General features: G+C 36.4%; 1 protein-coding gene across 10 annotated transcripts in view; it reads right to left on the bottom strand.

The window, feature by feature from the left end:
- Positions 1–302: 302 nt before the first annotated feature.
- Positions 303–13649, bottom strand: part of MAGI2 (membrane associated guanylate kinase, WW and PDZ domain containing 2) — a 1130869-nt gene continuing 1117522 nt past the window's right edge. For 4 of the 10 annotated variants that reach the window (XM_082255138.1, XM_082255137.1, XM_082255139.1 and 1 more), the window contains one exon: positions 303–1950. In XM_082255138.1, the coding sequence (XP_082111264.1) occupies positions 1166–1950 (785 nt within the window). In that variant the 3' untranslated portion in view covers positions 303–1165. Of the gene's footprint in view, positions 1951–11321; positions 11373–13649 lie in introns of all 10 variants that reach the window. The other 6 variants (XM_082255142.1, XM_082255141.1, XM_082255144.1 and 3 more) reach the window with 4 other exon arrangements.

Below are 13649 nucleotides of genomic sequence, written 5' to 3'. Positions count from 1 at the left end.
ATAGGTAGGAGTTTTGTAAAAAATATGACAAGGGATCCCCATATTGATTTTGACATTTTAAAAGTGGCTCTTTGTGAATAATTTGAATAACTCAAGGTGCTACTATTGCCCACAATGCAGCATCGTAAAAAAGATCATTTGAAAGTCTGCATGCTTTAGCTAAATTCAACCTTCTACTATATTTCCTAGCAGGTAGGTTTTTAATTTAACACTTTTTGCATATGGTGGGAGATTTGGTGAGGAACATAATCTCAATATGTTTTTATTCTTATGAAATCTTGTTCAAAACTGATTTGTGTTTTTTTTAATTCTCATCTGTTATCGCAGAATATTTTGTTATATCTGAGAACCTTTATTTACTGTACAATAAGTGTACACTTGAACGTGTGCAGATGTACAGATTTAAATCCAGTTTCACTTTGTTTGAAATGTACAGATATATGACGTATTCACATAAAATGGTAATAAAAACGGAGCCACATCAGTCAGCACACTAACCTTCCAAGTTAATGGGCAGCACACACCTACCTACATATGCTATGAGAATCAGGCGGGTTAATGGAGAGAGGTTCCTACTGAACACATTATGATTTGCAGACTCAAAGCTTCAGAGAAATACCTTAACCCCTGTCTAGATATGTTGATAGCAGTATATTTACAATACCATCGTCGAATTACAAGGCATAATTCATTTACTCCTTCATCTTACTCAGTGCAGTTTGATTTAAGGCGATGTTCCAGTTTGTGATTGCTCTATGTTTGTCCTTTTTGATTTGCTACAGACAAGACTGGAGTGTTTCCCGAATCCTTCATACAGTGAAAAAATACATACTAAAGCTACACTGCACTGTTTGCCTCTGGTGCACTCCCTGTTGTTTTGGTTCTTCCATAGCTGCTGGACCCCAGAGATAAGGACCTGAGAGATCCGGCTACTGGTGTACAGCTTTGCATCAGCTGTAGTTACTTCTTTATACTGTTTAGACATTGTGCACAACCTTACAGAAATACAAAATATATGCGACTGGTCCCAGATGGGTTTGTGTAGGTAAATGCATGTGAAAATTAAAATAAATAAAAGAAAATTAAATTATCTGAGACAGAAGCTAAGGAAAATAAATTTTCCAAGTCTACGTGAAACAAGTAAAGGGAACTGTCAGAGATTCAGTTATCTGCTCATGGCTGAAGAGCCAGATTTCAGGCTGCTAGGTAGCTTATCAGAGCCAGGAATTTTCCATGGTCCTGGTGAGACAGTTGCTTTCCGAGGTGCAGTGTTGATGCTGCGGGTGTTACTGGGATGGGGAGGCCCTTCCTTTTGAGTCTCACTGCATTTAGCTTCAGCATCTCTCTCATCTTGGTCCATGGCACTTGCTCGACAGCTGGACATATTGCTACTGTACATCTTTGATACCCCACCTGAATCTGATCTGCTCTGCTCAAGAGCTGTCACTGATTTCTTCTCACTTGCCTCCTTATATATGTCTTTTGTACAGAAGATTCCTTCATGGTTTGCTTCAGTGGACCTGGAGGTCCGTCCACCACTGTCACTGACTGCAGTATACCTGCACTCTCCCACTTCACCAACATTTTTTAGATTTCCTTTCCCTGCAGAAATGGTCTTGCTACTCTCTGATTTTTTCTGTTTTCCATCTTGAAATTCTTTTTTGAAGTTCTCCTCACGTCTTGACCTATCTACTTTCTTCGGGCTTGCTGATCTCTCTCTCGACTCTCCCAGCCGTTTCTTTTTATGACCATTTGCAGTAAGCTCCTTTGGTTTTCCCATGTCTTGTTCCCTGTAGATATCCCATGCTGGCTCTGGGTGTATCTGGTGAGTAGGGTCAGAGGGCAAGGCTAAATGTGATGAAGATAATGGTGCAATCATGTCTTCAAGAGAAACTCCTACTTCCGGCCCTGGGGAGGTGGCAGAGGGTGAACTCCAGGAGTTTGGTTCGTCTGTTATGAGTAAACAGAAATATGTAAGAATTGGTTTCACATTATTTAATAACCTGTAATTTTAAGTCTTTAGCTTTTCTCAGATACATCCTTATAATGTGTCTGTCTGCTAAGAAAGGACTTAATGGATGAAGTACTATATTATTCTATGGCACAGAAAAGACATCAGCATATCTCAAGAGTGGTATTTCTCAATTCATCTATTCTATCTAAACCGAGCATAAGTATAATTACACAGTTTAACGTGACTGCTGAAACACTTGCTATTAACCAGATCTGTGGACTTTGCTGTTTTTATGTCTAATTGTTTGTGAGAAAGTTGAGGACTGCTTAAAATATTTCACTTTGTGCCCATCACATGGTTCCTAAGTTCAAAAGTTTATTTAGTAGGTGCAATCTACGGCTGACAGTATGACAGGTGCACACTGTATTATTTGTACAGTGTGCACATTTGAAATTCAGTTTTCATGCTGCTGTCTGGTATATGCATAAGCTGAATGGCCTGGTAACTCTTAGTTCTTCCTGTCATTCATGGTGCTGATTCTAGTATGAAACCATAAGATGACACAATATAAAAATTGACCAATTTGATTTAAAAGAAAATGATAAAATATATAATTATTATTTTAGTTTATTTATTTATTTATTTTTTTACAGTTTTCTTGAACAGAACTTGTAAACAAGAAAAAAAATATTCTAAACTGTACAACCCCGACAATTAACTGCTCTTACTTTTCCTCTTCTGGTTGGTTAAATCTACTATTTCACACATTTTGTTTTATCTTTTTATTAAGTACCAAAAAAACCTGGCTAATCAAGCCACAAATGCAGTAAGCCTAAAACGTTGTGTGTTTTCTCAAGTAGTGTTATTAGCCCTGCCCATTTTACCTCTGCTAACTACACCCCTGCCCCCCATTATGTGTTTTAACAAACTTCTCCTGGTGTGATAATGCTGCTCCTCCAAAGATACAGCAGTGAGTATGCGTGGCCACCCTAGGACAGGAAGTGTGTTATTAGCAGTATCACCAGGTGAAAATAAGCTAAAAAAAAAAAATACAGCCACCACATCTAAGGACTGGTAAGCTGCAATATATTACATTTTTGTTGATTAGAATCAATGTACAGTAAGTATTATGCTTTCATCAAGTCGGTAATGTAAAAGCTAATTTTGAAATAACAATTAATCTGAATGAAGCCATTTATAAAAATGCTTTTCAATCTTCAGGCATAGTGCAGCGTTGACAAGTTAGCGCTACTTCCATAAAGATTTCTCTTGAATCTAATTAGGTAGCCCAAAAACAAATGTTTCCATGCTGTTCTCCTTGACAGTGGCATCATTAATTTATCTACATTGTTTTAATTCACTGTATAACAATGCATTTTTACTTCACATGACGCAGATTAATTTATGCACTTTTATGATATTTGTTGTTTGTGTGTTTTGTTCCTACTGTGTGCTGTGCTACTTATAGACTGCTACAGATACTGTATATACAATAACATACCACACAAACAGCAAATAACAAAAGAGGCAATGCAATCATCTCTCAGCACAGCGTATATTTTTTTACATTGACTTGTTTGTGTGCTTTCCACAGTTAGTAGCATTATTGCTTTGCAGCAAAAATATAACCTGAAACAACCTACTAAAACTAGGGAACTTTTCATCTTCCATGCCTGTTCCTTCTGGAGGTAAACAAAAAAAGTACGTGTGTGAAATGTTCCAACCATATCTTTTAACTGCAATACGCATATCCTTAGGGAAGAACTCTACTTACTACTCCCTTTCCTACTGAAATGAGTATATAAAATATCCTGATTACATAATTTTGGAAAAAAACAGCAGCCGTTTTTTTTAACCTATTTAGTACATACTCATTTCATCTTTAATTGCCAGCCACATGTCTGCAAAATTGAATTTTTTAATAAAGATCTGCAATGAGTACAGAGATCTGTTTCCAAAAATGATGAAGGTATATGGCATTCTGATCATTTGCATGGTCTGCCATTGCAAGAAATGTGGCAAAAAGCCATTATCTAGTTATATTTAGGAGTTTCAACAACTCATGTTTTGCTTTTTACAATGGATCTAAATTGACTGCTTTGTATGAATCAATGGGATCCCATGTTAGCTCTTTCCTACCATGAAAAAAACAGTGTTGGCTCCAGAACTTATGTCACCTAAAAACTAGGTCACCAGAGACTGCAGACAGTCAATTTCTTCAGTCAGACAGATGCTGTGTTGTACATTTGCAGTAAGAACGGGAGATCAGCATGGAAGCACAGCAAATTGGGTCACTCCTATGTACATATAAAATTAAAAGCTATACAGAGATGGTATTGTATGGCAATACCTCGTAACTTTCACATGTATACCTAAAGAAAACATGTTCCACTGTAATTATACCTGAGATCATCTTTGATACATTACATTTTCTATAATAATGATTATGTAAACCAGTGGTTGTCAACCTATGTGCTAAAGGCTTCAAATGTGGCCCCTGACATCACCAAAGGGTCACACATAATGTTCAATAAATGTAATGCTTGAGAGGACAGTCAGAAACTGGAGACCTAATAGAGGAACTCAGAGATTGTGGATATGCTACATTTTTGGCTGGGGATATGCTACAAAACGGGGAACATGTTACATGAGGCTGGTAGTGATCAATGCTATTACCCTAATCAATGTTACCACTACAGACTGCTGAGGTCCGAGGGCTGCACATTATATACCATAGTGCAGCAGATTGGGCACCAGGGATGTAAACAAGCAATGAACTTATCTCATTCTTTCTTTTTGTTCTGTTTCTTTTTGTTCTGTTAAACATACCATTGAAAGCATTTTGTTATATCTGTTTGCTAAAATACCTGTTGACTGCCAGAAATCCAAAGCCTAATATATTACTTTTTTTGTTCTTGGGTTACGATACACATTAGGGTTAGGCAGACGGCAGACCATAGATCCTATCATGTCATATGCAGCAGAATATCTCCCCAGAATGTCTCTGCATCAAATCAACTTTATAGTACTACTGCCAAGTATTTTTACATTTGGTGTGCTATAATTTATACAAAGCCAAAAGATAAGGAAAATAAATATGGCCATCACACCTGAAAACGGGTAAACTGCATTTACATTTTTGTTCTTAGGTTTTAATATACTATAGCTAGTTAAGATCTCCACACCAGTTAATTTTATCAGAAAAAAAAATCATATCAGATATAATTCACGTTCAAGTATCAATATCCCCATTAAAAGTAACATGGCAACAACACCTGAAATATTACGATTTTCTGAAAAAGCTATTAGGTATAACAATTTCATCACTGTTATTCCACTACGGTTACAGCCAACAACATGCAATGTAATTACATTGGTGTCTACATTTTGACTTTGTTTTGTATATGCTAAGCATTAAATGTAATAGATAATAAAGTACAGAGAAAGTAGAGATTTTCTACATGGCCCATACAACACAGCTATACGTGTCTGCACAGAAAGAGCCATTGCCCGCTAGGCAGGGCCTTTTTTCCTCAGAAAATAGGTGCAGGAACTCAATCATGAGTCAAAATTCAGGGTTGTTACACATAGAGCCCTCTTCCACAGAGCTTACCTCTGCATTCCCCATCCACATCTCACTTTCACCTCTCCTTAGCTCTGACCTCAACACACAATCCCTCCCCCCCTTCCACTGCTCCATCTTCTCCCCCCCCTCCCTAAAAGCTCCACCAGTACCCCTCACACACACTGTAGGTGGCTCCACCACTCTCTATGGCTCCACCACTCTCTATTGCAGGGAGATCATTCAGCAGGGGTGTCTGCATAATGGCACCAGAGAAAAATGGAGATGAGAGGGTCAATCTACCATGCGATGCCCTTTTCCCTGCATCTCCCTTGTCCCCTTCCTGCACTCAGTAGGATCTGTTCAGGAGATCAGATCTATGGGAGCTGTTGGGAGACAAGCTGTCACTTGTAAACACAGAAACCAGTCTTCTGTGTTTACAAGTGATAGTAGTAGGAAGGGAGCAGAGAGCTTAAACCAAAGGAGGTGGAACTGAGTTCCACCAAGTTCCAGCTGAAAAAAAAGCCCTGCTGCTAGGTAAATAATTCAAGAGTCATTCCCTCTTTAGATCCCAGATACATGGATTACAAATAGAGATATCATATCTTTTGTTACATAGGTGAAACATAAACCCACATACAGTATGTTCACAAAGTCCTTTGTGGCACTGTAGGCAGACTAAGCAAACAAGTGCTCAGATTTTACGTTCAACAAGCTACATTTTAGGGGTCTCACATTTAACACCTGACTTTTCTGAAGGCTAACATATGGTATTATGTCTCATTTTGTTTAACAAAAGGAACATATATTAGAAAAATATATTCAAATGACAACACAACCAACTTTAATCAACACTGCTATATGCACAGTTGGAATATATATATATATATGCGACCTTCTAGAGTTGATAAAGAATTTGTATTATGTGCAGGCAATCTTGTAACCTATTACATTTTTCATACTGTAAAACAAGGGAGGTGACACACACAATTGCCAATTAACCAAATCATCTTTCTGGTTTAAGTTGGCCATACATGGATCGAAATTCTGGGACCGAATTTTGAACCATATATAGCCACTGTGGTTGAACAGAAGTCGATCTATCAATCCACTGCTGTTTACCTGCCCTGTCAGATTTTAGCTGATTGATCAGTACTGCAGGCTATATGATCATCGGTTCAGTTTTTTTGTTCAACCTGCTAGCTCTACTGCATAATTAGTTTCAGTAAAGTTTGTCTTTAAGAATTAGTTATCAAGTGGTGCCAACTGAATGAAATCTAAACTGTGTCTTAAATAAAGGGCCAGGAAACTCAGATTAACCAAGAAAATAGCTAATCATGGAGTCCAGTAACATACACTTTTGCTAATTTATAAGTTAAGGAGCAGGATACCTTATTCATTACTTTGAGACTACCATACAAGTTTCACAGGCTGACAATTAAACTGTTCTACATTCTGCATGTATGTTTGATTAGTACACAGAGCTGTATTACGTTTTCAAACACTACAAAAAAAAAAAAACAGCAGTATATAGCAATCTTGTGACTTCTATCAGTGTCCGATTAAAGCTTGTAGGAGGAGTTTTCATTCTACCCTGACTGTCCTATGAGGCTGCAGGACCCCTGACCCTCTGTCTGGACAGTACTGATTGGCCCTGTGCTGATCACATGCACCTTCCCAAGAAAAAAAACTTTCTAGAAATACAAACTAAACTGAGCATGTTCAGAGTGACTCCAAATGCTCTGTCTTATCAAGTCCAGGTTGGGGATTGGTGAAAGAAGGGATCAGAGAAGACAGGATTAAACAGCCTTTTTACTCAATGTGGAGGATTAACCCCCTAAGTTCCACAGGGAGTATAACTAGCATGCATTACTGCATAGACAGACTGATGTTACTGTTGTGGGCTTAGTAATGCTTGAAATCATGAAGCAAAGAAAAGAACAAAAAGTATAACTGAGTTACTCAGAGTCACCATTTTAGCTTGTACTACTAATATTGCCTGACTTGCTGTTATATGAATTTTATATTCATATAGTAATATTTGGTTGCTTAACTGGCAATCTGTGGGAATTATAACCCTTGGCTTTGGATAGACATAGTGTTCTATACATTCATGGATTTCTAACATTTCAGTACTACTTATTTACACTACAGAATATTTTCTTTAATCTGGGGCACAGCGATTGCGCTGAAATCTTTAAAATGTCTTATTCCAACACGCAAATGTATAACATCCATCTTTGTCTTTGTAAATACCTGACTCCCTCTTTACTTGTGGTTTGCATTCCCAATTCAGGAAGAAAAGCCACAATGGACCCTGATTGGTGATGAAGTTGACCATCTCAAGAACTCTCACCTGCTATTCTTTGGATTCAGGTCAAGGGCAAGTACACAAACTGCCAGAGTGTTCATTTGTATTTATAGGCCTCTCGCACACTGCAGCTTTTTTTTTTTTTTTTTTTTTTTTTTACTGAGCTAAAATACAGTCCATTCGTTGTAATGTGCCTATGAACACAGGTGTGTGCATTCTTCAGTAAAAAAAAAATAAAAAAATAGAGAAATCTGCTTTTTTGGCCAGTAATGTATGCCTCATGTGTGCGAATGTGCACAAATGCCTATTTACATATTGTGCAGAATGAAAGAATACGTTTTCGCGTATTTGCACCAAAATGGGAGTGCACTCAAAAATATGCAAACGCATTTACGTGAAAATGCGTGCAAATACATACAAAAAAAAAATTTGAAAAAGATCATGCTCAAATAGGAGTATCATGTGCAAGAGGCCTTATAGTAAGACATTTTTATAAAAAAAAAAAAAAAACTGAACTGAAAGGAAGAAGGGGTACACAGTGTTGTGGTATTAGGCATAGATGGCACAGGACTTAATGGACTGTAAAAATGGAAGTAAGAAAAGATACTGTATTATTTAAACAACCCCTTCGCTGAATATTTTTAATTTTAACACAAACTACTTGTTAAGTATTTAAATATCTTGTTTTTTTTGGGGTTTTTTTTGACAAATTGGATAGTGTGCAAATTTTCAAGAGACATCATTTGTCAGTTAATTTCTTAAACAATCTGTAAGTTATCCATAAAATGTCATCCTCATATATTACAGATATTATGTTTGTGTTTCAATGGGTCCCATGTAGAGAAGAGCAAAGTAGGAGCACTCTGGCTGGTAGCAAGGGGCCAAAGTGGGCTAATTCAAAAGCAGTGGTCCAAATATAAACTTAACAAGAAGAAAGGTTGTTTTATGCAGAAAATACTGTGTAATCCAATTATGTTACAATTATGTTACAGAGATACAATTATGATTTATTGCATCAGCATAGGAATATCTTGTATTTGAATAAGTCAAGGATTATGGTTGTTGCAGTTAATGATCAGCTACAAGTAATGTATAGACTGCCCATGGCCTATTATAGCTCTGATTTTTAAGTGGACAAGTACAGTATGCAATATAAGACAAAATTACTGTAATTGTTTGCCCTACAATAATCAGATTTTATTTGCTTGCTAAAGCTAATGCCTGATCGATTGCTATGTAGGAAAACACCTTCTGCATGCCTTTTTTTTTAACTGAAGCCCTGGTATGATATAGCTGTTATAGGTGATTATGATGACTCTTAAATAATGATGATAATGGCTCTGGAATGAATACCACCCTTATTTACTTGAATATAACTACATCCATTTAGTCAAATGTATGCTCTGTTGCAGGGACGCTTAGCTTAAAATGGCAAAAATGTAGATAGATGTTATATTCTTCACTACTGAATAGACCAAAGGAAATCTGTATAATCCAAAGTATTAAAACTATAGAAAAAGTAAATGAGCTCCAGCATTATTATTGTGGTATACTGGTGTGTGTATATTGAAAGGTCAACCTGTCTCAAGCACTGGGCTTTACTGTCAACTCAAACATTTCCAGACTCTGCACTATTCCAGCTTTTGCATATTTATTATGCAGTACAAATGTATTTTTAATATGCAGTTTTGTCCTTGACTAGTTTTTACCCATAGCGATGCAATAGCCAGGACATTTGGGATCTCAGATTCAACCTGTCGAATTTACGAAGCTGTTGCTTCATAAAATTGGACAAGTTGTATCTGAGATCCCAAATTGCTTTTATGAAGCAATTTTATGAATTCATTTTATCTGACTGTTTTTCATGCCAAGCATTTTAGAAATTCAGTTGATAGTATTAAGAATTATAGCTTGGCTGGAAAAGTTCAGTGACAGTGTAATTGCTGCCAGAATAATATAGAGGTACCACATGTCCTCAATTAATTCACATTTGTAATTGAGAGACAGACAAGATGATAAGACTTCTCATTATCTAACGACAGAGATTTGCTGTATATTTGTTGATGTTTGCATTGGTATAGTATAAATTAGTAATGTGGCCATCAGACTAATGTTGGGCACATTTCAATGGGCTTGTTTTGGTTGCACATGTCTTTGGCTGCACATATTGTAAAAGAAAACCTGTGGAATCTAAAATTTCTGGCTTGTTTTTGAAAACACAGGCTCCAGGCCTGTCATCATTTTCTTGGAGCACATATGTGCCTTTCAGTAGCCCAACACTTTACTGACAGCAAAGTTTTTCTGGATTAATGACTCAGTAAATAGCAAAGCAAGGTTCAAGAGGACAACCCTAGAACATCCTGCTTTCTGAAGGCAACCTATAAGAACAGCATATTAGTCACATACAGCTTCAGACCTATGCTATTATGCAATTATCCTCTTTGTGGCTGAAACTCCCAGTAACCATTGTGTATGGATCCATGCACATACAGTACATTATACTATATGTCCACTCTTTGAGCTTTTTGTGGTGCCTCTGTCTCTCTGTAGAGTATTTTTTAGGAAAATATACCATGTAAAATTGACATAATAGTAACAGTATTTACACAATATTTAATTTTTTGGCCACACTATACATTAAATCTGAACTTTAGATAGATCTAAAAACACAAATGCATGCGCTATGTATTTATTAATAAATCATCCAATGTATTTAAGGTGCAACTAGTGTAAATACTTAAATATCATTTTTCACTCTCTTGTAATACCCTGTACAGCAAAGCTTAGGATAGAATAGGGAAGGACAATAGGTAGCCTATCTATATTGTTTCACTTCAGTAGAGAAGTCAGGTCACTAACCTGGCTGCACTGTTTTGCAGGGTTATGGAAATATCAAGACTGGATTTACAGGAATATATATATCTTTAGGTTGTGCAATAAGTAACCTTTCTGGAGTTCAGCTTTATATTTATATTAATTTATTCGTTTTTGCAGTAAGTTGAATGTACTAATTGCTCATCACACTACATTTTGATTAATTATGGAAGTTGTTAATTTGTGACACATAGGTCAGTTGGTATTTGCAATAATGTTTTTTTTTTTAAATGATTGAACTTGTTATTTATTAACCATAACAAAAACAAAGGGATTGCATCTCAACTAGAACTAGAACATATATGCTCAAAAAAAAATTTGGGGAAAAGTCAGGGACCGCAGTGTAAATTCACTTGATTAGACAAGCTTCATTAAACTACTTCTGGTGCTGATGATCACCTCATATAAATATGATAAACATATTATATTTTAGAGAGAATTAATATTCATGTTTCTATAACTGTACAAATTTTCCTAGCCCTAAGTTTTTCTTGAGGAGCCCCTTGGCTGAGGGTGGGTAACAGTCTATGCCGCTTCCCAGAACTATTTATTCTGCTTTTGAGCTTTCCGCTGTAATATTTTCTATGTAGCTGTAACAAAAAGAGACACATGTAACTTACCAACTGAACAAATCTTCTGAAAGCTGAGACCAATATAAAAAGCTTGGAAGCCTGCATGTGGCAAAGAGGACAATCAATAGTAGAAACCATTGAACGATTGCTGGGTGATATGATGGAGACAAGACTCATAGGCTGATGATCAATAGTCTTTGTCTGAATTACCTCTGAGTCATGAAGCATTAACAGCACTATCTTAATGGAAGAATCCGGAGGGATTGTCAGTGCAGAGTACTGAGAATAATAGAACTTCTACTCAGTGATGGAGAAATTACTTTGCAATAAAATAGGATGCCAATGCTCAGATGCTTTGGAACATTCTCAGCTGTATGCAGTGCCAGTTTTTAAATGGCAAATACCAAAATTGTTCACAATGCTATTAAAAACTTAGAAATTAGAAATATTCGCTAAATAAAATACACTGCTCCCAGTTCTTTGGGGTCGGTATTCATTTCCCTGTTTGTACAACAGTACTACCTCAAAATCTACCTTGTGAAGTGTTAAGAGGTGGGGCCCCTTTCTTTTTTCGTTCCATGGGTCACCTGTCCACTGTAGTAGGGAGCTTTTGCAGGATCTCCCTCTACCCATTTATGGACAGTGTGTAGCAGGATTATAATCACATCCACTAAGTTGTTAGGGAAGAGTGGAAACTCATAATTATTTTTATGTATGAAACTCTTGGCCTGAACTTTGCCTACGAAGAACTCTGCTGGCACAGATACTTGAATGAAGCATAGTATGACATGTCATTCACATCATGTACCTTAGCTTTAAGCACACATGAAATATTAATTGGGATTTCATTAATATGCTGGTCTTGTTGTGCAAAAGCTGCCATTCCAGGAGACACAAAAAAAAAAAAAAATGTGTGTGAATGGCTATTTGTACATAAAAGACATAGGGAGGACATGTCAAATATATGCATCCTCTTCAGTTCCCCAGTGGGTAGCGTGCAGTAGCACCTCCCTCATTTTATTTCAGTAATCTAAAGGATTATGGCTGAGCCGTTTACTTTACTTAGCAGTCAGTAGTGCCACAAGCAAGTCTTTTTATACCTGGCAAAATAAAATTCAATAGGAATGGAATAGAGCCTGTTGGCGAAGCTATCATTTGCTTATATACTTATATTAGAAAAGATGCCGAGGCGTAACTGTTAACCTTATATGAAATACTGTGGAGACCTGCTGTATCACTTTAATTAGAGAAAAAAAAATGTACTACCTTAAGCAGCTGAGCATTGTCTCCGAGTAAACATGTACTTTATCACCATTAAATTATCATTTTTTTTCTAATTAATGGGTCACTTTAGAGTTCTTGGACCTGCTGAAGTAATTACATTTGCAAAGCAACATTTATAAAGGTTTTGTATTGAACAAAAAAATATATATGTATTAACCAGAATATAAATGGACCACTGCTAGGAAAGTTATATAAGTCTTTTCCAAACTTACATGGAAAAGATGTCCCAAATAAAACAAAGAGGGAATTCAAACTGCCAATAGCATGTTGTGTGTTGGCCTGAAGCAATGTGGCATGATCAGGTGCCAGGGTGCACGTGAAGCTTACATACATTGCTGTGCTATGTCATCATGCAAAGTGCTGTGTGCTCCATAGACAGCATGCTAGAAGTATGGGAAACAGTATCTGTTTCACTGTTTTTCTTTATAAATACATATATGATGCTACAGATAACTGATTTTAAAATATCAGCATGCAATTAGTCCTTGATACAGTTAGTGGACCATCAACATATCTTTTAGACATTATTGCCTAATACTTTAAAAATACTTTAATAATACTTTAAAAATCAAACCTGTTTTTAGTTGTATCTTATAGTATTTTTATATAGCAGTTTTCATGGATGGTCTCAATGAAACTAACAAAAATTGTTGGTGGATTTGCATAGATTATTTATTTCTTTATTTCTATAAAGAAGAACTCCAGTCTAACTTATAAGCCATCTAATCTAAAATCTATGCTACCCTGATTTATTTAGAGGCGGAGGCAAGCATTAAAATTCAGATTTTGATTGTGCAGTTGGCCCCTTCTATCATTTCACCTTTGTAAAAATAGATGCCTCCCATACTTCTTCCTTACCACAGTGTTTGGTTATCACGGTGGTGAAAGTTTCCTTGATACAATTAAAAGTAATTTCATTTACATTGCTACAGTACCAACAAAACAAGTTATCCGCTTTATGGCCACTACTAAATGGGAAGTCTTTATTTGTGTCTATGTATTTGTAAATACACCCCATCTAGCACACCTACTTAACAGATTAGTGGTTCAGAGAACCATATATTTGTGTGGTCTATAAACTTGGCAATATAA

Source organism: Pelophylax lessonae (genome assembly GCF_965119305.1).
Source record: "Pelophylax lessonae genome assembly, chromosome: 4".
Taxonomy (NCBI): Eukaryota; Metazoa; Chordata; class Amphibia; order Anura; family Ranidae; genus Pelophylax; species Pelophylax lessonae.
This window is presented reverse-complemented; position numbering and strand designations above follow the sequence as displayed.